This window comes from Triplophysa rosa, linkage group LG4 (assembly GCF_024868665.1).
Source record: "Triplophysa rosa linkage group LG4, Trosa_1v2, whole genome shotgun sequence".
NCBI classification, from domain to species: Eukaryota; Metazoa; Chordata; class Actinopteri; order Cypriniformes; family Nemacheilidae; genus Triplophysa; species Triplophysa rosa.
The window spans coordinates 32,018,357-32,044,034 of NC_079893.1; the positions used below are offsets into that span (position 1 = coordinate 32,018,357).

General features: G+C 39.8%; 2 protein-coding genes across 5 annotated transcripts in view; both read right to left on the reverse strand.

Annotated features, from left to right (window-relative positions):
- LOC130552863 (adhesion G protein-coupled receptor L1-like) overlaps positions 1-12,175 on the reverse strand; it is a 30,572-nt gene extending 18,397 nt beyond the window's left edge. Inside the window, exons 1-4 of one of the 2 annotated variants that reach the window (XM_057331509.1) lie at positions 10,801-12,175; positions 4,066-4,200; positions 3,246-3,459; positions 1,703-1,812 (exon numbers count right to left, since the gene is read on the reverse strand). In XM_057331509.1, coding sequence (XP_057187492.1) covers positions 1,703-1,812; positions 3,246-3,459; positions 4,066-4,135 — 394 coding nt within the window. In that variant the 5' untranslated portion in view covers positions 4,136-4,200; positions 10,801-12,175. The remainder of the gene's footprint in view (positions 1-1,702; positions 1,813-3,245; positions 3,460-4,065; positions 4,201-10,800) is intronic. The other variant, XM_057331510.1, reaches the window with a different exon arrangement.
- Positions 12,176-14,333: 2,158 nt separating this feature from the next.
- On the reverse strand, positions 14,334-25,210 carry LOC130552879 (NACHT, LRR and PYD domains-containing protein 12-like). Of its 3 annotated transcripts, none has more exons than XM_057331541.1 (7): positions 24,880-25,210; positions 24,168-24,333; positions 19,130-20,998; positions 18,877-19,047; positions 17,014-17,184; positions 16,872-16,918; positions 14,334-15,506 (listed from the first exon to the last, which is right to left on the reverse strand). In XM_057331541.1, the coding sequence occupies exons 2-7, from the start codon at positions 24,275-24,277 to the stop codon at positions 14,977-14,979; spliced, it is 2,898 nt and encodes a 965-aa protein (XP_057187524.1). In that variant the 5' UTR covers positions 24,278-24,333; positions 24,880-25,210; the 3' UTR covers positions 14,334-14,976. The 3 variants fall into 3 exon arrangements, with proteins under 3 accessions (XP_057187524.1, XP_057187523.1, XP_057187525.1); XM_057331540.1 differs by having other exon boundaries at positions 24,168-24,291; positions 24,880-25,209; XM_057331542.1 differs by lacking the exon at positions 24,880-25,210 and having other exon boundaries at positions 21,099-24,285.
- Between the last annotated feature and the right edge of the window lie 468 nt (positions 25,211-25,678).

Below are 25,678 nucleotides of genomic sequence, written 5' to 3' on the forward strand. Positions count from 1 at the left end.
GAGAGAGAGAGAGAGAGAGAGAGAGAGAGAGAGAGAGAGAGAGAGAGAGAGAGAGAGAGAGAGTGAGAGAGAGAGAGTGAGAGAGAGAGAGAGAGTGAGAGAGAGAGAGTGATGGTATGGTTGGGTAAGGAATAGGAACTCTAGTTGTTCTTCTCTTAAACATGACCAATTATTGGTGAAATATTCACTTGAAGATTGTTTTTATAATCTTGGCAAAAAAACATTATAAATAAAAATCTTTATCACTCTGTCCACTCTCCATCCCTCCACCCCCCACCATCCCTCCATCCATCCATCCGTTCAAGGATCTGAAGATGGCTAAACAGCTGAATGAAAGCACAGAAGAGAAATACTTTTGTTGTTTAAAGGGACAGTTCGCCCAAAAATGAAAATTCTGTCATCATTTGATCACCCTCAGATTGTTCAAAACCTGTATCAATGTCTTAGTTCCGCTGAACACAAAGGAAGATATTTGTAAGAATGTCAGTAAGCAAACAGATCTCATCCGCCATTGACTCCCGCAGTATTTCTTTTCCCTCCTATGACAGTAATGGAGGATGAGATCTGTTTGGATTATTGACATTCTTATAAATACATTATAAAGACATTGATACAGGTTTTGAACAATCTGAGGGTGATCAAATGATGACAGAATTTTCATTTTTGGGCGAACTGTCCCTTTAAGGTCTGTTCTCACCTGGAGTAAATATTTATTTGTGCTTGTGTTCGGAGTCTCAAAATCAAAAGCAAGCGAATGTGTTTCATCAGAGTTCAGACGCAATAACATTTTGAAGGGCAAATGAATATTTGTGTTGCGCTCAATGTGCAAAGCTGTATGAGTTTCATTGATAACTGTTATTGTTTAACTCGTGGTGAGAACCGTCCTTTACATGAGACACACACACACACACACACACACACACACACACACACACACACACACACATACTCCCCCTGAGGTGAAGCCATGTGCCACAAACACTCTGGTCCCCTTAGGTTCAGCAAACACACACACACACACACACACACACACACACTTGGGTGTTGAATCTGTATAAAAGCAGAAAGAAAGAAAACATCAGTGAACTTCAGATCCTCCAACACCGAGTTTCCAATCGCGTCTCGATCTGTAATTAGAAAAAGAGTCGCGTGAGAATACTGCAAAGAAAAATGAGTGAGCGAGTGAATGAATGAGTCTGTTAGCTGCACATCACTCCAAACTGTAAGAAGAAACAGCGAGGGTCATTTCAGCGCCGCCCTACAGGAAGAAAAACACAAAACACATCCTTCACCCCAACAGCACTACACCCACTGGAGGAGTGGAGAGAGGGAGCGAGCGAGGGATGGAGGAGAAACACAAGACAGGGAGATGAATACAAGAACAACGATGAGGAGACATGAGAGAAGGAGAGAAGAACTAAGATGCGAAGACAAGAAGAAACAAGACAAAAGAAGGGATGAGAAGAGAAGAAAGAAACAGAAAAGAGACGAGAACAAAACAGATGAAAAGACATGAGAGAAAACAAGAAGAGACAAATAAGGATGAAGAGAAAGGACAGAAGAGACAAATAAGGATGAAGAGAAAGGACAGAAGAGACCAATAGAAAAGAAGCAAAATATATAAAGGTGTTGTATGTGTGTGTATATGTTTGTAATGTGTGTGTGTGTTTGTGAACGTGTAGACGTGTGTGTTAATACTCACTGTAAGGAACACATTCATACTGGATCTCCAGATATTTGTATGTGCCTGGACACGGGTCAGGAAACACATCTGCCCCAGCGACCACCACACACTGAGTCCTGTTATTACACCTGAAACACACAAACACGTTCATCCTCAGCCTCCTCTTGTGTACACCGTCCCATCGGACGCGCACGCCGGGACTGCAGCTAACTTCCCATCTGTGTTTGGCTGGTGTCTATTAATATAACTATTTCTATTTGATTTTATTTAGGTTAATATTGATTTATATTATTATTTTATTGTGTAATAATTGTATTAATAAATGATTTGTTGAATTTTGTTGTATGTTTATTTTACTAAATCAAAGATTTGTTGAATGGCTCCTGTAGTTCGGTCGCATTTAAAGAAACCGTGTGGTACGTTGACATCAGTGGCGATCGGTGTCTCCTCTTCAGGTGAAGCTGGAATTCAAAATACGTGTTCAGCGCTTCACGTGAACCTACAGTATGTGCATCACGCGTCATGTCAAAATACATGCCTGCTGCAGACGTGTGGAAAGGGTTCATGATAAAAGAGACGCTCGCGTTCAGAAGACACTGCGTTAGCACTTAACTCTGATGACACATGAGACTAAGCGAGTATCTAGCAAACGCGAGCGTCTCTTTTATTAAAAACCCTTTCACACACATGACGGGCTAAATACATGTTTTGCCGAGCTTCGCATTACTGCTCCCCCGGAAGAGCCGTGCATGAATTAAAGCTAAGACACTTCCACGTGCATCGTCACATCAAACTGGAGGCCAATCGTAGAGAAAACAAAAACGTTTGGACAAAGCTAGAATTTGATGAGTTGTTTTCATATTTTTTATCTATCTTTATCATTAGTCTATATCATTATCATATTTGCCTAATTCTGCCCTGCATGCATTATTTGCTGTGCGCTGGTGCTCTCTCTCCTTCTTGCTCTCTCTCTCTGTGGAAGTGGAGAGTGCAGCTACATTGATTTGTTCTTCTTGGAAAGAGCAGCAGCACCAACACTGGGGAGACACACTGACGCCAGCACGCACACACACACACGCACACACACGTGCACACAAACACACATGCACGCGTGCATGCACACGCACGCACACACGCACACACACACACATGTGCACGCAAACACACATGCACGCGTGCATGCACACACACACACGCATGCACGCACACACACACACACACACACGCACGCACGCACGCACACATACACACAAACAGCCACACGCAGACAGACACGTTCAGGCGTACACACAGAGCAAACATAGACATATGCAGATGCACATGCGCACACAAGCAGGGCTTCATGCAGATATAGAACGCAGGTCTTTCTTGTAATCATACTAGTTTGCCCCCTGCTGGCAGCAAACTATTATTATACTATTCTTGGGCATTTAGAATGTTTCTAGCTAGCCATTAAACAGTACATGTGTATTCTGTGTGTATTTATTTCATTATGGAGGTTTTAGTCGTGTTCAGACATGAAATGACACACACACACACACATACACACACACACACACACCTGTGTGACATGATCTTAAACGCGTCCGGCTGGTAGCACTGCACGTTCTCCATCTGAAAGGGGTCGGCGTCACAGATCTTGTCGTCCGTGCGCCCGTAGTTGGCTGTTTCGATCATGATGACATCACTTCCTGGACAACGCAGCTCAATGGGATATCCCTCACACGCCAGCTCTCTCCTCATGAGGCCGAAAGGCATCGCTGCCCTGCTCAGACCTGAGAGCAACAACACAAACACTCACACACTATAATAGTGCAATATAACATTAACGCTTCACATACATGTGTTGTGTGTTGTGTTACACTTTACACAACACACTGACGCCTAATGATACATGCTGTATTGTATATAACCTGTAGCAACACAACATCATCATCGATTTAAAGAGAAATTCAAGTATTGTGATATTAGTGTAGCCTACATGTAAATTCTAAATCATAAACATCTTACAGACATCTGCTAGCTCTTTATAAGACATCTGACAGGAGACGTCTCAGACGAGCAAACAATCGAAAAAATACATCAAACAGACGTCTCCCAGATGTATGCGTGCTATCAGGGTAGCATATCGGGCTAATCCGAAAGTGTGCTAGCTGTAGGCTAAAGCTCAAAGGACATGTTTTATTTGGCTTTTTGTAGGTTTGTTATGAAGTAAAACTTACTTTACTTACATTGATGTATTTGTAGTAAGTAAAACAAAACCAGAAAGCAATAACACTGGATTCCTATCAGACACTGAATGAAAAATCCGTTCGAGTCTGAGGGATGGCCTTAATGTTGCCATGACAATGGCAGGTGCTTCAGGGTGATGTAGTACCTACCTTGTTCGGAGGGAGCAATGTTGCTAAGCAACACAGGACACATCCACAGTAACCAAGGTGACAGCGCCATGGTAACGACAGAGGAACGGACAAGGTGGAAGGGGCAGAACAATCTCCCTCTAAAGTCAGTTTAACCTGGAGAGAGAGAGAGAGAGAGAGACTCTGTTTGTGACTGTGACTTGATGAGGACTGACCCAGTTCTGTCTCATGTCATTACTGAGGGACCCTCAAGAAAATACACACACACACACAATCACGAAAACTGTTTTGTATGGTCACTTTATAGTTTGGAGATAATTTGATTGATCATAAAAATGATTCTATGACATTGAATTGCGTTAAGGTCGACTTCATTGAACAAATTTAACACCAGCTGATCAAATCACATACTCCAACGGTCGGTTGAAGAAAACACAACATCACATCTTAAACGAAATCTTTGCTTTTCACATCATTTGCATGCACATTTAGACACTGATCAATAGATAGAGACATGAGAACACAAGAGTCGACACACACTGACGGTCAATGTGCTCGGCTTTAATTACAGTGAAAAAGGTCACTGCTCAGACTAATATGATTGCTGTTTTTATCGATTTATTTATTGATCAGCAGGGAACAAAAGTGGAATACAGTCACAGCAACAGCAGCAGGAATGATGTTAACACAAACAACCACAGCATTAAAGAAAAGAACGACTCTAGTCTACTGCTAAATCCTGCTCTGGTTGCATCACCCTCCATTCAGGAGCATCTCACCCCACAGGCTTGTATGCAAATCTGCAGCCTCTATATCAAAACATACCCCATGTCGCACAGTATGTCAACACCAAATATTGAAGATATTCATCGTAGCGCTATGATGATTTTCTGCAATGTAAAGTTCGTTTACTCCTCAGGGTTGAACTCCTAAAACATGACCTTCATGAACAGACTTTATGTATTGTCTTAATGGTTTGTTTTGGAAATGGTATGCTCTTACTGCTTAAAAAGCTTAGCTTTTTGCAATCCTTTGTTAAAATTGAGATGTTTGGATTACACTTTTTATTTATTTAGCTAAACACGTTATTGAAATATGTTTGGAAATAAATGGATTATGTGAAGTTCTCTGCAGGTGAGCAAACTAACATGGCAACAGCGGCAAGGAACCAAAACTCCAATGATGAATAAATGAAACAAAACACTGGGCAGTCTCAGCCGGGAGGGCCAGTTCTCCTCTGACACATTTGCTGTTACACGTCTAATATGTATTTAACTCCATAAACATACGTAATATAGCTAAGCGCCTATTTTAATAAGGTCGTGAACATGGTATGGAAAATGTGTGTAAATTCACTTGAGTGTCGTAACGTCAGCAAAGTCTTTGCAGCCGGAACCAGAAAAAACCCCGTCCAGTGTCACATTTCCCATTCCATCAAACTAATAATTCATGTTCAGCAAGAACACGCAGTGTGTGTGTGAGCAAAGAGCCAGTTACAGTCAATACGTCTGCTTCTAGTACATTAAAGGAAATATGACATGTCGGGTAGATGGCGATCAGCTCTTAAAAATGAAAAAACGAGATCAACTAATCTGTATTTAAGCCCTCTTTCCATTGTTGGATGATTGACTGCAACCACGACCACAAGCAAACATTTCTTTGACATTAAAAAACTCAATTAGCCGCTTTGTGTGGGCGGCAAGAACACAACATGAATTGCTTCAGGCAAACATCGCTCAAGTTTGTAAACAAGATGCATCTATAAATCACATAGAATAAGTCGTCTCCTCTTCATTTAGCGTCTGCTCACAATGGATTTACACAAACGCTTCCCTCCTATGCGAGTCTGTTTGTGTGGCTCTGGAAAATAATTTTTTAAGGATCAGTAATCCAAGATCCCTCCAGACAGACTGACACACACATCGATCGGTCGGTGCCCAGTCTCCCTACACTCGGTCGCCATAGCAACGCTGCAATAGGGGCTGCGGCGGCTGAAATCTCTCTCGCAGTTTCGCTCATTTGGTTTTTCTCTTTGTTTGCGCTCGGCTCTGCTGTCTGGATACTTTTCTCCTGCCATGATCTACATCGGAGTTCACAGTAACCATCACACACACACACACACGCACGCACACACACACACACACACACAATGTTGTGAAAGCCCCGCGGCCTCGGTCGGTCTCTATTGACAGTGCAGTAAAAATATTCCCTGATCCCGGGAGACGGAATCAGATGATTTATCAGGAGAATCTTCCCCTCACACCAGCCTCAGGCCTCTCTGCAGACGAACACCTCGTTCATTACTGTTCTCAAACCTTTCGCAGAAATATAATAACGCTGTATTGCTCGACTCTCTGGGATATTTAAATGTGATCTGTCTATTGCTGCATTGTCAAGTATGTTCTGGGTGTTTGTGTACCGAAAATACTGATGATTCATCATCCTGCACTAGACTTTTTTCCACGCAAATGTTCTTTAAGAAAATCCGCCTACACAACACCACCTGCAACCAACTAGCAAGACGCCCTCCATCACTGCCTGTCCTCTGCTTTGTGATTGGCTGTGTTGGAAAAAATGCTACAAACTTTGCCTTAACACTTTTCGGGATTTCATCTATGCAATCTATGTCATCGGTTTGATTCTTGTCACATAGTGATAATTATACTTTGAATGCATCATATGTCAGTTACCCAAGGTATCTGCCAAACACAGAAATGTTTGCAAATGAAATACTGAAAATCTGTGGGTAAGGGATCACCTACAAAGTTTACACATTAGGTATAAATGAACACACATTTTGATTGTGATGGACAAATGACATTTCACGACAAGACTTAGACACGACACTAGCTAGACGACGCGTAACTTTAAAATGTAACTATAGGTTGCAATAAGCTGCTTGCTCAAACAACCTAAGGGGTCATTTTTAGAGCTATGTTTTTAAGGACATAAGGAGCTACATTCTAAGACTTTATTCTAAGGGGCGATTCACATTTCGTGCCACTGCGCGGAAAACAGAAAAATAACATTCTGAAAAGTTGAAATATATTCATCTCAATGCTACGCCAGGGCGCCAGAAAAACGGGATTATTTGCGCGCCCCTTCCACGTGTCTACATTGCGCAAAAGACGCGAAATGTGAATAGCCCTTAACAGAGCCTCATACATAAAATTCTACCAGAGTCTGATGTTTCAGAGTTAACAAACAGCCTGTTGGGCACAAAGCATAAAAACATCGCAAACACACAAATATTCGAAAAATACTATGTTAGCCATTATTATGAGCTAAAAGCTATTATTAATGTTTTTGGTACTGAATGAACTTTTCTTTGTCAGAAATTATCAAATTGGAAAGCATCTAGGATTACATTCTCTTGCCCTTCTAGGATTGGGATGAAATAAGTTTTTTCAGCCACTATAAGGGCACACCTGTGATGACACATACTGTACATCGTGTAGTTCGGATGTCAGATCATTCCTCTATCAGAGCGTACTAGGGATATAACAATATCTAAATCTCACTGTGTGATCATACCTCGGTATAAAGCCCACGGTACGGTATTTATTGTGGTGTATAAACTGACAAATGATGACTTGGAAACGTGCCGTAAGCATCCTCTTTCCTTTATCCTCGAATCATAACTGTTACTTAGTGGTGTGAGTTATAGCATGGGATGGGTCAAATGACCTAAAAATCCATTTTATAAAATAAAATAATTGCACCATATGGACCTTGCCAAAGTTAATATCTATTATTTTTTCTAACATTCTCTATGTAAGGCCCGGAAGACCTATCGTTTCATAGTCATGTGACCATGATAATATTGAGACAATTTTGCTATTGCGATAACACGATATCAATAACATTGTTACATCCCTAGAGCGTACACATGACTAACACTGCAGCACATGTCTCAGCTACTTTATGAGCTACCACACACTTTTACCCATGAATCCCTAATGGCTAAGTGACGTACGCAAATCACACCTTCTTCTTTAGCCCATGCAGGCAAACGCTCCAGACTGCCACGCCCACAAATACGCACTTAAAACAGAACTTGACCATAACATCCAACCAGGAGCACATATGACAAGTAACTGAGCATAATGACATACAAACTAACAATCTGGTGTTAAAGATACAGAATAGGCTATATATTTAGGGAAGTCATCCACGAAAACACTTCCAAAAAATCACTTCCATTCTTCAACACAAATGACATGATCAACAAAAACGTTCAAAACTGGCCTCAGTATTTTGTGTGTTCTAAACATGAGCTGCATCAACCGAACGTACATTTTTTACATTTACATTTATGCATTTGGCAGACGCTTTTATCCAAAGTGACTTACATTGCACTGTACTAGACATTTGTTTCTGACTATGTGCAATCCCCTGGGATCCAACCCATGGCCTTGGCATTGCTAGTGCCGCGCTCTAACCACTGAGCCACAGGAAAGCTATGGAACGCAACGGTCCATGTTCTCCAGCAGGATATGAAGATGTTCTGAGGAGCCGCTCGCGTGTGCTTCACTGTCACAAAGGAAATGTGACCTTCTGTACCGAGGACTTCGCATGGTCATTGACACAGATTTGCTTACATTTGATTAGTGACCTTGAAATAGTGCAGAAACATTTACATTACGCTCTTAACTTGCTTTATCATAAATTACAGTAACTACTAAGCAAAACAACTTCTTTTTTTGTGGTATTATGACAAAGTGTCTTAGTAAGGGCCCGCAATTCATCGCCGTGATTAAAATGTGCATTTTTTCAGGCATTCGCTTCTCTAGTTTTGAGAAATCAAACCCAACAGAGCCGTTCATCTGGAGAGCTTCCAAAAACTCCAGCGCACACACACACACACACACACCCGACTGTGAGTGTGTGTAATGATCAGGGTAGAGTAATTGCTATAATTCACCCTCATGCCGAGAAAACTCCTCTTTTTGGAATTGTCCCTCTGTGTAACAGATATAAACAAACACACCACTCTCATCAATGCTGTACACAACACTCGCACACTGACACACACACAGAAATGGCATGCTTGAGAAAAATATACAGAATATTAATGTGGATTCCTTTTTGTAGTATCAGCATCTAGTAAAAAAAAAACGAAATACAATTTTGATTGCAAACTAAGGAGACAAACTAACATTAATTAACATTAACATACAAATGCGCAAACGCAATCATCATGTCACGCATTTATTATTATAGTTAATTTATTATTTTGTTACTTTTTGAAAGGCTCATGAATCAACCAAATTATGCTTTGATGTATTTTTCCTGCTTTTCTATTTAAATGTAAGGCAACACTTTATGATAAGGCTGTATTTGTTAACATTAGTAAATGTATTAGCATTAACAAACATGAACACTGAGCGATGTAGTTTATCGGCACTAATTAATCTTTGTTAGTGTTAGGTAATTTTAATAACACAATTATTCATATCAGTTCATTCTGCATTAACGAAAGTTACATTTACGCATTTGGCACACGCTTTTATCCAAAGCGACTTTCATTGCATTGTACTATACATTTGTTTCTGAGTATGTGCAATCCCTGGGATCCAACTCATTACCTTGGCGTTGCTAACGCCATTCTCTAACCACTGAGCCACAGGAAAGCTGTTAACGGTTACACCTTGTGATTTAAAAAATGTATTAGTAAATGCATTAGAAGTATTGCTTAATGTTTTTCATATTAGCTGATGCATTTATTAATGCTAACAAATGCCTTATTACAAAGGAAATTTTTGTAAAAGGTCTGCGTCCCCAGTCCTTTGTGACATTACAAGCTTTCCTGGATTGTATAATAACATACAACAAGACTTGAAATATGCTAAAAAGATTAGAATGTGGCCTTTTTCCCCCAACAACCTTATTATTTAGTATTGTTCTATAATTTATCACTTTTTTTAAAGCACAAATGACATACAAATGTTAATGAATGTCTATGCATATTTAGCGTTTGTAAATTAAGCTTGGAGTCGATTGTTACCACACACACACAGATTTATTTCACAAAATTACATAACACCAGGCAACAAAAATAAATAATATTATTCTCCTCCAGTGTTTTGCGTGTGTTTGTGATCAAATTGTTACATGCTTCAATATAAACACACAAACCTCTCACACACATTAACTTTAAATATAAATATAGACATAGCTCAGTATCACAGATATTCTAGGAAAAACACCTGAAATATAACGTTCTGAATATAAAAACTATTCATTCATCAATAATTTGTCCAAATGGGGGTGCCCTCACAGGGAGGTTTCATTGAGCAATTTCGTTGAGCAGCTATACACACTGACTTCTCTACACGCAATAGTGTGGGTTGAGGAGAAGGAAAGATGCGAGATGGAGGTGTTGGGTGGGGAGAGATGGTGGTGTGTCAGAATGCACCAGTACACACTGGCGCCAGCACATTTAAACACCGCTCACGCGCCGCATCACTCAGCTATAGCCTTTGGCCTGTAACTCAATTTACATGCAATGAAAAACGACTACAACATGCGTGTGTGTGTGTGTGTGTGTGTGTGTGTGTGTGTGTGTGTGTGTGTGTGTGTTCACAGTGATATGCGCGAGGTGATACTGTACGTGCGGGTACACTGACGTTTCAGTGCGCGTATTTATCTGGACACAACTATGTGTATGTATATTTATATGGACAATAATGTGTGTACGCATTCGTGTCAGCTATTAATGAACACACACTTACAAGCTCGTTCGTTTATTCTTACCTTCAGCTATTGCCGTATCCACCAGCCTACATCCTCTCCTCTCTCCACACCTCCCCGATTCAATCTTCTCTCCTCTTCTCCTCCCGTGTCGCCAGAATGCATCAAGATTAAAATTTAATCAGCTGCCATCTTCCAGGCGAATAAACGGGCCAAACATAATGTCACGATCAAAATACTCCACCTAAAGATCGTCTTCGGAGCGTTACAGGAGGAAGAATTAAAACAGAGAATGGTATAATCCAATATGAACACAGTCCCCTGATGCCCGTCGATGAGACGAATTACAATGCAACATTAAGCATCCGTAACCGAGGATGAAAAACAACTCGGTTTATTAGTCATCGCGAGCGGAACACAGATAATTCGGTTCGATTATGACGAACCGCTCCTGATCAATCGTGCTGATTTACGGGCATGTGTAATCGCCTTCGAGAGATGAACTGTTGATCGTCAAGGGTATTGAGATGAGACGATGAGCCAAGGATGAGTCTCTTCTGGTGAACGGGGGATTTTCGTCCAAAATTACAAACTAGGCCTAAAATAATAACTATAAGGGGAAATTGAGATGAGGTAAAAAGATTTGCGTCATCAAATCCTGCCTGGTGCCGCTCCCCTTCCACGACACACAACCACTTTCTGGTGCGCTAGTTATTTTCATAAGAAATAAAAAAAACAATTGTAATATTTACAAGACTCGGCTGAGGTAAAATAATTTGCGTCACTGGATGCGGACGCAATAATGCCGCTCCCCGTCCACACGAGGCGAATAGCGAGGAAAACGGATCTCATCCGTAATAAATGACACAAATAATCAACAGCATCCCCGATAACGAACGTAAACCCCTCATGGACAACCGTGAAAAAACCCACGGCCTGCAAAGATCGATGGCTGATGAATAAATAGCACACTTACGCGATGACTAGAAACATCCTTTGGCGTTTATATCTACTTAAATAAAATAAATCTACATCAACGTCCGCGGTCATCGTGTTTTAAAAGCGAATAAAATTCCTCTTTCAAAAACGCGATCGATTCGCTGGAGTTCTAACGGAGAAGAGCTCGTGAGCGCGGCCAGATGTTATGCTCGTATAAAAAAGCGCGCGGCTGAGAGATGCAGAAGATCCCAAAAGATACCAACAGATCAATGGAAGATGGATTCTGCCGCTGAGACACACGGCGATGATGCTGTCTCGAGAACGAAAAAACACAGGCTGGTGTTTCAAACAAATTATTAAGCGAACACCAACGATTCACTTCATTACGAATGCGTGGCGGTTCCTGCCCGGGGAGAAATGTTATTCCCGTTTGCGCTGGATGCGGCAGGCGTGACCAGAAGATCTTAACGCACAAGCGTTGAGAGAGAGAACACGACCGCCCTACTTCACTCTCTCACTGTGTCTCTCTCTGAATAGAGGTTATATTTCTATACATCATGGAAATACAGGCCCATGTATTATAGCTATAGGCCTATATACTGTATATATATGTATATATATATGCGCGTGCCTATTAATATTTTACTGGCAGTTAAATAAGGCAAGGATGAACAATGCCATTGGGCTTGTAAATAATACAAGTGTCATCGTTTATTATTTGCGTGTGGGTTGTATTGCTTTATGCAAATCTCTCTAAAATTCTTCCACCGTCTCAGTGGTCGACCGGAAGATCGCATTTTTGCATGTTAAAAAGCATTTGCATATGGCCTTGCCCACTTAAATAGAATACGTGTATCAATATATATCAACCACACCGCCAAAAGGCAAATATACACCGAGTTTAGATTTTCGTGAGGTCATTTCCCTTCTGGATTAATGTACCACAGGGACATCCACGTTTTACCGTCGACCCTAAGCAATAGATAAATATGTAGTCAAATTAAATTATTATTATTATTACAAAAAAATATAAGCCTATTTTTATTTTATTTTTCTCACCTATCACACATATAACCCTTCATTCATCATTAAAATGTGGTGAGAATATAAATCACAAATATTAGAAATAAATGTTGTGGAAACAAAACTGATTTAATCCAAGGCGAATAATATAGCCATATGTATAGCTAGCTTTCATTAAATGAGGGAAAAAGCAAAGCACACAGGTGTGTCTCACTGTGATGTCACACATGTACCTCTAGATGACGCTGTTCTGCTGGGTCTGCAGTTGACTACTGGCTCTTTAAATTTTCCACTAAAACTATTTTAACTGTTGTGTTTACTGCCTTGATCAGTAAAACAAAGACAACCACGTTACACATGCAGTATTTTTACGTTTATTTAAATGATTATCTTTTTGCTTCTACTCCATATTTTAGTTTAATTTTATATTCTATCCTTTTGTTTTGTCTATAAAGAGTAGGCCGGATTTCATTTCACTACAAGTTATAATCTTATATAAGTGTGTATGTGAAAAATAAAAATATATCTTTTTTATGGGTTGCTTTTTGATAAAAATGTCATGTTAAAAGTCACTTGTTATATATAATCGTATTTTAATATTAATCTAGACTCTTATTTTAATACTACCACATTTTTGCTGTTATTGTGATATTTATATACGTCTTGTCACTACTTGTTCTATGTATATTAGTTTGGCAAACTAAACACAACCATGTACCTTTAAATTGAAATTCAAGTGAACGTCTCCCTCTAGTGGCACAAATCATCATCGCCTCCTCAGGTTTGTATGAGAAGTGCTGCTGACTGCCGTATTCTTGTACTCTGCGTAAAAACACATAATGCTGCTTTTTAATATGCTGACATGCAGAAACTTTCTGTTTAAACTGACATACATCAAGAGTATCTTATGAAAATCGCTCTGGTCTTTCTGACAGATTCAAACTCTATGAACTGCAAGACATTTGTGGACGCTGGTCGTACGCAATATTGGTACAGTTGCTTTTGATAAACGGTGTCATAACATCAACATAAGGTCAATATAAAGCTCGTTTTGCGGTTAAGGTTTGTGTCTTACATTATGTGACACTGATGACGCCATGCTGTTTTCCCGCTGCATCTCCGTCCGAATCCAACCCAAAGCAACGACATTTCCGTGCGCGCGCATGCCTTTGGAGAACGGGGTGGGCGTGTCCAAGTCAGCGAAATACGTAGCACTGCACATATGATAAAGAATTAAAAAGTAACATCAACATTCCCATCAGTAAAGTCATCTTAAGAGATAGCAAAACGTGACTTATACCATGGTCTGTTTGAATACTCGATTCTGATTGGCTGGAACGCAGGGGTAGCTCCAGTCAGTTTGATTACGTTTGAAATTAACTGACAAAATAACTGTCCTTTTAACCTGTTTGATCTAAAATTATACTGTAAACATCAATAAAAGCTTAAACTTCGGGTGGTTCTTGGCCTAGCAGTCGATTATCCCTTACGTGTATATCAATCATCATGCAGCATATTATGCATCTCTATTTGCGTATGTTGTCTCCTGATTTCTGGTAGTTTTTAACTGACTGTTGTGTTTCTTAGTAATTGCTACTTTAGAGTATGCACATGACAGAGTAAATGAGGTTTTGTGATATATGGTATTTATTGGAGAAATATATCATTATATACAGTATATACTGTACACACACACACACACATTATATATACTGTATATGTACACATAGTACATTAGTAAGAAAAAGTCTGAGTTGACAGTGAGTTTGTGAAAGTTTACACATACACAATCAAGACTTTGTACAGTAGTTTTACAGTTTGTATAGTAGATTGTCAACACATTAATCACAATCTATTTAGGCCTACCTTTATTTCTCATTTTATATATTTTTCCACTCTTTTGATATACACAAGGAACCTAATACTAACACACGTTTTTATGATATTGTACCAAGTTAGCACATGTACATCAAACATCTGCTGTGTAAAAAATATCTGATAAAAGTCTTAGAAAGAGGAGTTCTACATTCATTCTAACTTATAAACATCTTCTAGACGTCTATACGACATCTGACAGCAGACATCTCAGAGACGTACTGCAGATGAGCAAACAATCAAAAACTATGTCTTGCAGATGTAAATGCAGACATAAAAAAGACGTCTCCCTGATGTATGTGTGCTATCAGGGTATATTTCCTACAACTTTTTGTATATATAATGCTTGTAATATACATTGCACTGTTGCAACTAAACACACTCTTTCTTACGAGAGGCTGTTTAATCTAACAGTGACACCGAGCAGTTAGAATAAAAAACTCCAAATCCAGCGTGTAGAGGTTGAGTGAACGTTGTGTTGAATGTGTGTAAGTGTGTGAGTGTGTGTGTGTCTGAGACGCTGTAGAAGGACAGAGCGCCGGCCGGTCTGTCCACATACACTCCTACTCGATTAGATGGAGGTGAAGGGGCGCGTATGTCGACGCTGCTCTTATTGTGCCAGGCAGTGAATCTACCATAAATACAACTCAGATTCCATGACTTATCATTGAGTCCAAAGTTACAATCATCACTCCGTCCTTTCCTGCCGATTCTTTTGTAAGTCACTGATATATCAGCCCAGCCGCTCCATTCAGCCTCCCAGTAACAGCGTCCAGTCAGACTCTCTCTACACAAAACCTGCTCGTAATTCTCAAATCTGTCTGGATGATCAGGATACGACTGCTCTTCCACATGGGTCACCTTTTTGTACCCATCAGACAAAAGGAGACGAACGTTTGCTGTGTTTGGATCCAGTGTGAGATTACAGACATCTGAACACAAAAGAAATATTCAACTGTATGAAGGACAGTTTAACGGTCTAGTTCAATGTATGTGAGCAACTCAATATCATGCCAAAGCGTGTAATACACACGTTGGTCCACTAGAGAATGCGTGTCGGTGTCACGATTTCCTTCCTCTAGGCATGAAAATGACACGCTCCGTTCTTAGCATTTTTAAAAGTGAAACGATTTTATACATTTGTATTATTTGTACTTTGATAGATTTTTAGAGCTCCTAACCCCACTCCTACCCTAAACCTAAAACTACCCACCTCCCAAACATTTAAAACACGCAACAAGCCAAGTGCATTTATTGCAAACAATGACCAAAAACAGTATAAAAACATTACATGTCGCGTTGCATTCCGAGTCTTCTAAAGCCATAAAATATTGTTGTGTGAGCAGAGTGGGTTTTAATCTCTGACGATTGCGCTCCAGGAATGCACGCAGTCGTGTTTTATTTCAAAGTATAAGTTTAGCGCGTGACGCAATCGGAGCAGGACAGCCAATGCCATTTCAAAATTTGTCATTTTTTCGACTACACCTATACCTATACTTAGCACCGGTAAGTTACTACATCGCTCCAAAATTATTTTCAGTTTTTCTGAATACTATCTATAGTTATGTGTTTAAGTATAATTTTTGTTTGTTGACAAACTGGTCAAAAAAATATAAAAAAAAATCATTTTTTAGATTTTTAATACTGCAAAGAAGACAAGTTCATATTTATGTTTAAACCACACACAATACTCATAAGCTAACATAATGACGCAACCAGTCACAAGACACACCGGAGCCGATGCCAATTTCACTGTCGGAGCTGAAGTAACGCTTCCGTTTTTATTATTCTGTCACTGTGCGCAGCAGGTCCGGCTCAGAGTTTTATGGCAGATGGAGAAGGGGAACGCTTTTGTGTTTGTTCTTCAGCCTCGGAACGCTTGGAATAATTGCCCTTTTTTTATAAATATCATCTGTAGCAGTACCTGCCTGTCATGTGTTGCGTTTTATATTGTATAATATACGAACTGTTGCTGGTTGTGTTACGTGCTCAAATACATCTAAATTATGCGTACGAAATAACAAATGTAAAAAAATTACGACATCTGATTAAATTAAAAGATCTTCGCGCCCCAATATAATATAATATTTGGTGTCGTTAACGTTACTGTTGTTGGCATGGAGGAAACTGTTGCCCCCTGCTGGTACTCCAGCCTCAAACATGAGAGTCATTTTCACATAGAGGAGACAAATCGTGACACTGACATGCATTCTCTAGTGGACCAATCTGTGTATTACATTCTTTGACGTGATACCGGGTTGATGTGAGAGTGTGAGGAAACGATAGAAAAGACTTACATTTCCTCAAACCTGGTGTGATCCTGAAGTGTCCTCCATGCTCCACACTAGACAAATATATAGAGAAGTATGGAAAACAAATGTTTGATTAATAGGGATTTTTGATATGCTTATACTTCACTCTGGTCATAAACACATTTACTTGAGTTTGTTGAGTGTGTAGTTTGGATCATTTTGATAAGCGAGCAGCTGAAGTGTTGAGTGTTGTGGGTGATTGTAGCTCAGGTCGAGTTCTCTCAGGTGTGACGGGTTTGAACTCAGAGCTGAAGCCAAATAACAACATCCTTCATCTGTCACCATACAACCTGATAACCTACAAACACAGAAATATGAATGCTTACATCATAGGACCTATCCTGTTGAAGTGCTTAAGTGTGTGGTTACATACAGTGGCAAGAAAAAGTATGTGAACCTTTTGGAATTTCATTGTTTTCTGAATAAATTTGTCATAAAATGTGATATTGACAAACATAATGTGTTTGTGTAAACTAATAACACAAAAAATTCTGATCTTTCATGTCTTTATTGAACACACTCATTCAACATTCAAAATGGCAGTGGAAAAAGTAAGTGAACCCTCAGAATGAATAACTGGTTGACCCCCCCTGGCAGCAATAACCTCAACCAGGCGCTTCCTGTAGCTGTGGATCAGACCTGCACACCGTTGAGGAGGAATGTTAGCCCATTCTTCCTGGCAGAACTGCTTTAGCTCGGTCATATTCTTTGGACGTCTCATGTGTATGGCCCTCTTCAAGTCAATCCATAGCATCTCTATTGGGTTGAGGTCTGGGCTCGGACTTGGCCACTCCACAAGGCGGATTTTGTTTTTCTGAAGCCATTCTGTTGTGGACTTGCTCCGGTGTTTTGGGTCGTTGTCCTGTTGCGTCACCCACCTTCTACACAGTTTCAGCTGACGTACAGACATTCTCACATTATCCTGAAGAATGGTCTGATATACTTGGGAATTCTTCTTCCCCTCAATGATTCCAAGCTGGCCAGGCCCTGATTCAGCAAAGCCGGCCCAAATCATGAGGTTTCCTCCACCATACTTTACAGTTGGGATGATGTTTTCATGATGATATGCCGTGCCCTTTCTACGCCAGATGTAGTGCTGCGTGTTTTTTTCTTAATAGTTCAATCTTAGCTTCATCAGTCCACAAAACATTTTGCCAAAACCGCTGTGGAGTGTCAATGTGCTCTTTTGCAAACTTCAGGCGTGCAGCAATGTTCTTCGTGGTGTCCTGCCGTGGATACCCTGCTTGTTCAGTGTTTTACGTATTGTAGACTCATGAACAGAGATGTTAGCAGGTTCCAATGATGCCTTCAAATCTTTGGCTGTCATTCGGGGTTGTTTCTTTATCTCATTGATGAGTCTTCGTTGTGCTCTTGGTGTCATTTTCATTGGGCGCCCACTTCTTGGTAGAGTAGCAACAGTCCCAAAGTGTCTCCATTTGTAGATTGTTTGCCTAACTGTAGACTGGTGAATTCCTAAAGTCTTTGAAATAACTTTGTAACCCTTGCCAGCTTTATGTAACTCAACAACTCTTGATCGTTGATCCTCTGCCAGCTGTTTTTGGCGAGGCCTGGCTCACGTAAGCGTGTTCTTCTTGTGCAGCTCAAACTCCAAAAGTTTGAGGGGTTTTTATCAGTCAAAGTAGCTGTAGTCCACACCTCCAAACTTATTATCTTAACGAGACTCCAGGTGTGCTAAAACCTGACTCCAATTAGCTTTTTTGAGGTCATTAACTCAAGGGTTCACATACTTTTTCCACAAGCACTACGAGTTTTTTTGGTTGTTCTCAATAAAGACATGAAAGATCAAAAATATGTTGTGTTATTATTTTAGACACATTTTATTTGTCAATACTCTTGACTTTGATGAAGATCAGATCACATTTTATGCCATATTTATTCAGAAAACCATGAAATTCCAAAAGGTTCACATACTTTTTCTTGCCACTGTATGTACATGTGGTAAAGTCTGTAGTGCTTTACACTCACACACCTCAGTATCTCTAGTTGACAGTTTTTGTTCTTGAGAGCATCAGAGATCAGCTTCACTCCTGAATCCTGAAGATCTTTGTTACTCAGGTCCAGCTCTTTTAGAGAATTTGAGGATTTAAGAGCTGAAGCAATGATCTCACAGAGTTGATCAGCAATATTACAGTCAGCAAGTCTGAAATAGAATAAAACCATTTTAGAAAAACTTCACTTGTCACTTTCAGTCTCTTCACTGTCAACATGAAGGTGATACTCACAGAGCTCTTGTGCAGTTGTTGACAGCCGGTATGAGTCTTCTTCTGCCCTCCTGTGTTGTGTTGTATTTCTTCAGATCAAACTCATCCATCACCTCCTCTGACATCTGAAGCATGTAGGCTATTGCTGAACAGTGAGCGGCCGAGAGTTTCTTCTCTGAGTGTTTGTCTGATCTCACAAACTCCTCGATCTCTCTGTACAGAGTCTGATCTTTCACTTCAATTAGACACAAGAACAGATTGATGGATCTTTCAGTGGAGAAACCACGTCCATCTTTGATCTTCTCTTTGATATATGCAGTAGTTTTCTTGATGGTTTGTGAGGTGTCCACCTTGTGTGTCAGTAGATCTTGTAAGAGTCTCTGATTGGACTCCAGCGAGATGCCCAGCAGAAACCTCAAGAAAAGATCCAGATGACCAGTTTCACTCTCAAGACCTTTATCTACTGCACCTTTAAGCAGATTCTCTACTGAAGCAAAATGTTTCAGGGTCTCCATCGTTGTACCGACATGGTAGTAAAACACGTAGAACGCAGCGAGGAACTCCTGAAGACTGAGATGTATGAAGCTGTAGATCTTCCTCTGATGAATGACAGTTTCCTCTTTAAAGATCTCAGTACAGATGCCAGAATACAGCGAGGCGTCAGTGATGTCTATCCCACACTCTCTCAGATCCTCCTCATAGAACATCACATTGCCCTTCATCAGCTGTTTGAAAGCCACTTCAGCCAGTTTCACAATCACTTCTCTGTTGATCTCTGGATCTCTCTCTGGATCATACTTCTCATTCTTCATCTTCATCTGGATCAGCAGGAAGTGGATGTACATTTCACTCAGAGTTTTGGGGATTTCTTCACTGTGATCTTGTGTCAGGATCTTCTGAAGCACAGTGGAGGAGATCCAACAGAAGACCGGTATGTGACACATGATGTGGAGGCTTCTCGCTCTTCTAATGTGGGATATGATTCTGCTGGCTTGATGCTCGTCGCTGATTCTCTTCCTGAAATATTCCTCCTTCTGAGCGTCGTCGAATCCCTGGATTTCTGTCACACGCGTGATGTATTTGGAGGGGATCTGATTGGCTGCTGCTGGTCTGGAGGTGATCCAGATGAGAGCGGAGGGAAGCAGATCTCCTTTCATGAGGTTTGACATCAACACGGCCACTGATGAAGCGTCCGTCACATCAGAAACTTTCTCACTGTGGTCTGAAAACATCCGTGTCATTCTGCTTTCATCCAGACCATCAAAGATGAACACAACTTTACACTCCTCATAAATCTGAGAGTCCACATCTTGAAGTTCAGGATGAAAGTCCAGCAGAAGTTTGTGAAGACTGTAGCGATGCTCTCCAATCAAGTTCAGCTCTCGAAACGGAAGCAGGAACATGAAATCTACGTCCTGATTGGCTGTTCCCTCGGCCCAATCCAGAATGAACTTGTGCACAGAGACTGTTTTTCCAATTCCAGCGATGCCTTTAGTAAGAACGCTCTTGATTTTGTGTCTTTGATGAGATTGAGGTGTGAAGATGTCATTGCAGTAGATTGGAGTGTCTTGTAAGTCTTGTGTTCTTCTGGGCTGTTTCTCCATGTGTAAAACCTCATGTTCTTCATTCACTCCTTCACTCTCTCCCTCTCTGATGTACAGCTGTGTGTAAATTCTCTTCAGGAGCGTTTGATTCTCTTGTGCTTTCATTCCCTCAAATAAACTCTCATACTTGTTCTTCATGATGTTTTTGTGTTTGTCTTTCACTCTCTGGAGAACATCATCCACAGATTCATCGTGACAGTCCTGATGCATGGTTGGTTTTGTGTTGTGCTGTTTGATGTGGGTCTGACAGGACTTTACAGATCTCATCAGATCATCTTTTTCCACACTGTAGAGTAATGAGGAAAACATTGAGACAAGTAAGAACAACACAATAATATACTGTATCTACCAACACAATTCATCTATAATTGAAATAATGCACGTACGTCTGGATTCAGTAGCTCTTACCAGGCTGGAATCTCTGGATGCACAACTCTCAGTGGGAACTGAAGGTTAAAGCTTGTCTAAAAAAAGGTTCAGCTGGTCATAAGGAAATGAAAGTAGCTTACATCCAGATGAAATACTGTAACTCTTACTCTTAGTATGCTTGCTAAAGTCTCTTGTGTATTTTTATGCACCCAGTAAAACGGTTCAGTAAATATTGTTTACAGTGTCTTGTTTTACACACAGTGAAAACTTAATGTTAAATGCTTTTCGGTTTCATTAAGTAACATGAACATACTGCGACATTTTCAGTTCCTAAATCGGTATAATGTGATGTACTGCTCTCAGATATTTACAGTGTGATATACAGTACATGAATTCAGGTAGACGGGTGAATCACTTTCTCATTCTGCTGCAGATGTCAGAGGAGTTTTGAATGCTTTAGTCAGACCGTGATACCATCATACCCATTGTTTTCAGGTTCCACGTTAAGAACTATCTCAACATCTGCTGCCTGTGTGACATGTAAACATGTACTGTTAGCGCTCATGTGTTTTGTAATCAATAGGAAAACAACCCTAACTGAAGAATCACTGAAAGGTTAAGAATCATTAGATCAAAGTTCTTGTTATTTCAGATTCACTTCAACTTTAAATTCTTTTATACCATGGTCTGTTTGAACACTTGATTCTGATTGGCTGGAAGGTGTGCATTAAAACCTGTTTAATGCACGGGTAGTTTGAAGTTAACTGATGAGAATAACTGTCATTTTCTCCCGTCTATCAAAAATTATACTGTAAACATCACTAACAGCTTTAATTTGGCAAATGACCATGGTATAAGCGGTATAATCCACAGCTAGCCATGCTTTTAATGCATCACGTCGGGTATGCTCAACCTCCACATTGTGCGTTAAAATTGAAAAGCACGGCTAGCCGTGGATTATCCTTGTTAATGAGTCTGAAAATAGTTTCATTGAGAGTGAGTATTTTGAAATTACACAATGTTTGCGTTCATATTATACAAAGAAAAGAAAGAAAAAAGAATTCGCTCGCTGATTGTATTGGTGATGTTGCATGACTACTTACAGAAATGAAAATGTTGTACAGTACAGAAGAAGATGAAAACTGCATCAAAAGTCAAATATTAGATGGCAGAGAAACAAGGTCCACTAACCATTTCTTCTACTGATTTGTCATTTTTTCCTACTTCACCTGTTTAATAGAGTTTGGTTCCAAAATGAGATTTTTTAAAAACTTAATTTAAAAAAATCATGTTTTTTTATCGTGCATTCCAATTAATATCAATCGAACTGCAGTTGCTTTGTTTTGATTTAAGCCATAATATCTAAAACAAATACAACTAACTAAAGGTGTCTTTACACAGGCGAGTTAAGGCGTCTATGTGGCGGATTAAACTTCTGTGTAAAGACGCACGAAAGCCGATCTAAAATATGCCGGCTCTGACCCTCCTCAGACCCTAGTATCAAAGGCGACTCTGATGCGGCTCAGGTTTAGTGTAAATGAAGGCGCATTAAAGCCGCTCTAAATCCATTGCCATTTCAGCAGAAAGCAAGAGAGTGAAGATGAAGCCAAAAACACACAGCGACATCTGTTTTAGGATAATAATAACAATGCAGATTTTTTAAATAATTCAAACATACATTTTTCGTTTAATTTCTTCATAAAATGATTTATTGCGGAAAAATGTTTGGAGTATTTTTGTTTGTGCTGCGGCTGTTTACTCAGGCAGGCTGTGGCACATTTTGAATGCACGATTCCTGTAGCTCAGTGAGCATGCGGCGCTAACAATGTCAGAGTCATGGGCTTGATCCCAGGGATTGCACATACTCAGAATCAAAATAGTATGATGCAATTTAAGTCGCTTTGGATAAAAGCATCTGCCAAATGCGTAAATGTAAATGAAAGCATGATGTAAATTTTGAGACTGTTTTCAGCCATTAAAATAGTTTAGATGATATTGATTCAACGCAATTAACATTCACAAATCAGCTATTTGTTTACATTGATTCAATGGTTGCTTGCTGTCTGGGTATCCATGTGGAATGGTACAATATGTGTACCTTTGAGGGTACTGCCCCAGTGACAAGCCATTGTACCCCTAAAGGTACAAATCTGACACATTTTTTCTGACAGTGTGGGGAGGCGCGCCCTATAGGAGCGTAAATGATTTGGGTCTCATCGGGCTAGGATTGAAATGCAGGATTTTGTTGTTATTTGTCCAAACGCATCTCATTGAGGACAATATTTCATTCACGACAATGTTCTAATAACAAATTTCTATGGAGTGTTTGTTAGCTAGGAAATTCATTTAAAATGTTGCATTTATAGCCTAATATTGCTTTTATCCAAAGAATGCATTGTTAATATTAGTGTCAGTATTTTTATGGGAGTTTATATTGTTTAATTTAAGACATTATTTTATTTGCATATTGTTAGAACTGTGCTTTTGTGGTTATGTTCAGCATTATTTTGCATAATTTTAATTTCTGTGTAAATGCATTTATGACGCTTTAGAGCCGCATTAACGCTCAGTGTAAATACACATTTTCTTGGTTTTATGCTGCTTCAGATTCGGTTTCTGTGCCGCCTTTGCTGTGTAAAGAGGCCATAACACAATAAAAACATGATAACATCATTTAACAGATTTTTGAAAAAAAAAAATGTAAAGGGAGTTATCTCATTTTGGAACCAAACTCTTCATATAGCACCGGTAAAAATCACTAGATCGAGATTTTCTGTTTTTCTGAATACTATTTATAGGTACGTGTTTGAGTAAAATAATCATTTTTGTTTCATTCTGTGGGACAAGCTGGTCAAAATCACAAAATAAATGCTTTTTTTTAGATTTTTAGTACTGCAAAGAAAACAAGTTCATCTTTATGTTCAAACCACACAATACTCATTTTTTACATGTATTTTTGGATCAGTTTAAAAAACTGTATGTGCTACATAGAAATAATTATTTTAGCCGAGAAACAAATGCAATTCAGTTGATCTCACGGAAGTCAGAGGTTAAGTGTTATGTTTTTGTGTGTGTTGATATCTTACCGGGGATTAGAGACCACGGTTTCATCACTCAGAACGGGGGGTTGCCTCATGGAGTTGTTACTTCTCATAGATACACAACTGGGTTCTGGAGATGCTTCTCTCTCCTCCATCTCTTCATATACACCTGTTTCAATGTCAAAGTTCTCCAGTTTACTCCAGAACAAGACTGTTCGTGAAAACAGTAAACATGAATTTGACACACTAAAAGAGTTTCGCTCAGTAAGGCCTGTTACTCTGAAAGCATGGCCAACAAACTCTTATGCATTGCTAGGAATGCTAATGCTAAAGGGATAGTTCACCCAAAAATGGAAATTCTGTAATCATTCTTTCTTCTTCAGAGCACAAAAGATATTTGAAGAACATTGATAACCAATCAACATTGAACTCCATTGTATGAACACAAAACCGAGACATTTCTCAAAATATCTTCTTTTGTTTTTCACCATATAAACAACAGCTTTTTGTTTGTTTGGAATAACTACGCCTTGTGTTTATGATGTTATGTGAATTGTGTTTTTAGAGATGTGCTTTTTGCAGAATCAACCCTACACGTGTAGTGTTTTGAATCAAATATTTTACGTATGAGTGTCATCCACACAAATTGTTGACAGAACACTATTGTGTTTAGCCATGTTTTCTTTCACATAAATGCCTCTGTAAAGAGCTTCTTTATAACAACACATGCGTGTAGTCAAGATGTAAACGAACTTACGTAAATATATTTTAGTTTGTTTCCTCCGCTTTACGATGCTCGGTCTCGGTTCGAATCGAGTGAGGAGCAGGTTTCGGTTTCGGTTTGAGAATGTACTCTGCAAGCCAATCGCGTCTTTCAATACAAGTAAACGTTTTAACAGTAAAAACTGGACACCTATCAGTATTAATACATTGAAAATGTTAGAAGCGTTTTAAGAAATGTTAGAAGCACGTCTCCTGAGTAATATAGTAGGTCCCGCATTCTGGTACATCGAGAAAAAATGTTGGAGGAGAGGCTCGCAGTCTGCGTTGCTGTGAACTTCTGCGCATGCCCAGTAGCTGGGAAACCTGGGGCATGTTCAAGCTCAAATCGGTGCGCAACGTTTTGCTACGGTTTCCGGGTTGAACGACACGTTTCCTGGAAACGGTGTGCAACAGGGTTTGAGATGCGTTTTCTCTTGTTTGGTGGGCGTGTCAAGAATGTCGGCCCAATCAGCAGCAACATGTGTATAACCCACGCGGTGTTAAAGAGACAGCTCGCACAATGGGTCCAAGTAAAGTCGTTATGTGTCCGCTGCAGCTCGGTACACGCAACAATTGAAGATAATAGAAGACATGTATTTTGCAGTATTCAACACGTATTTATACCGATTTCATCAGGCTCCGAAAATTCTTCAGAAAGAACACAAAGAATGGCCTTCTCAGCTGCCATAGTTCAACTCTTGCGTCATCACAACAGGGTGTTCAACCGCACCACCGTTTCCGTTTAAAAAACGTTTTGTCGGGGCTGAACGCTGCCCTGGAGAGACAGGCTTGTT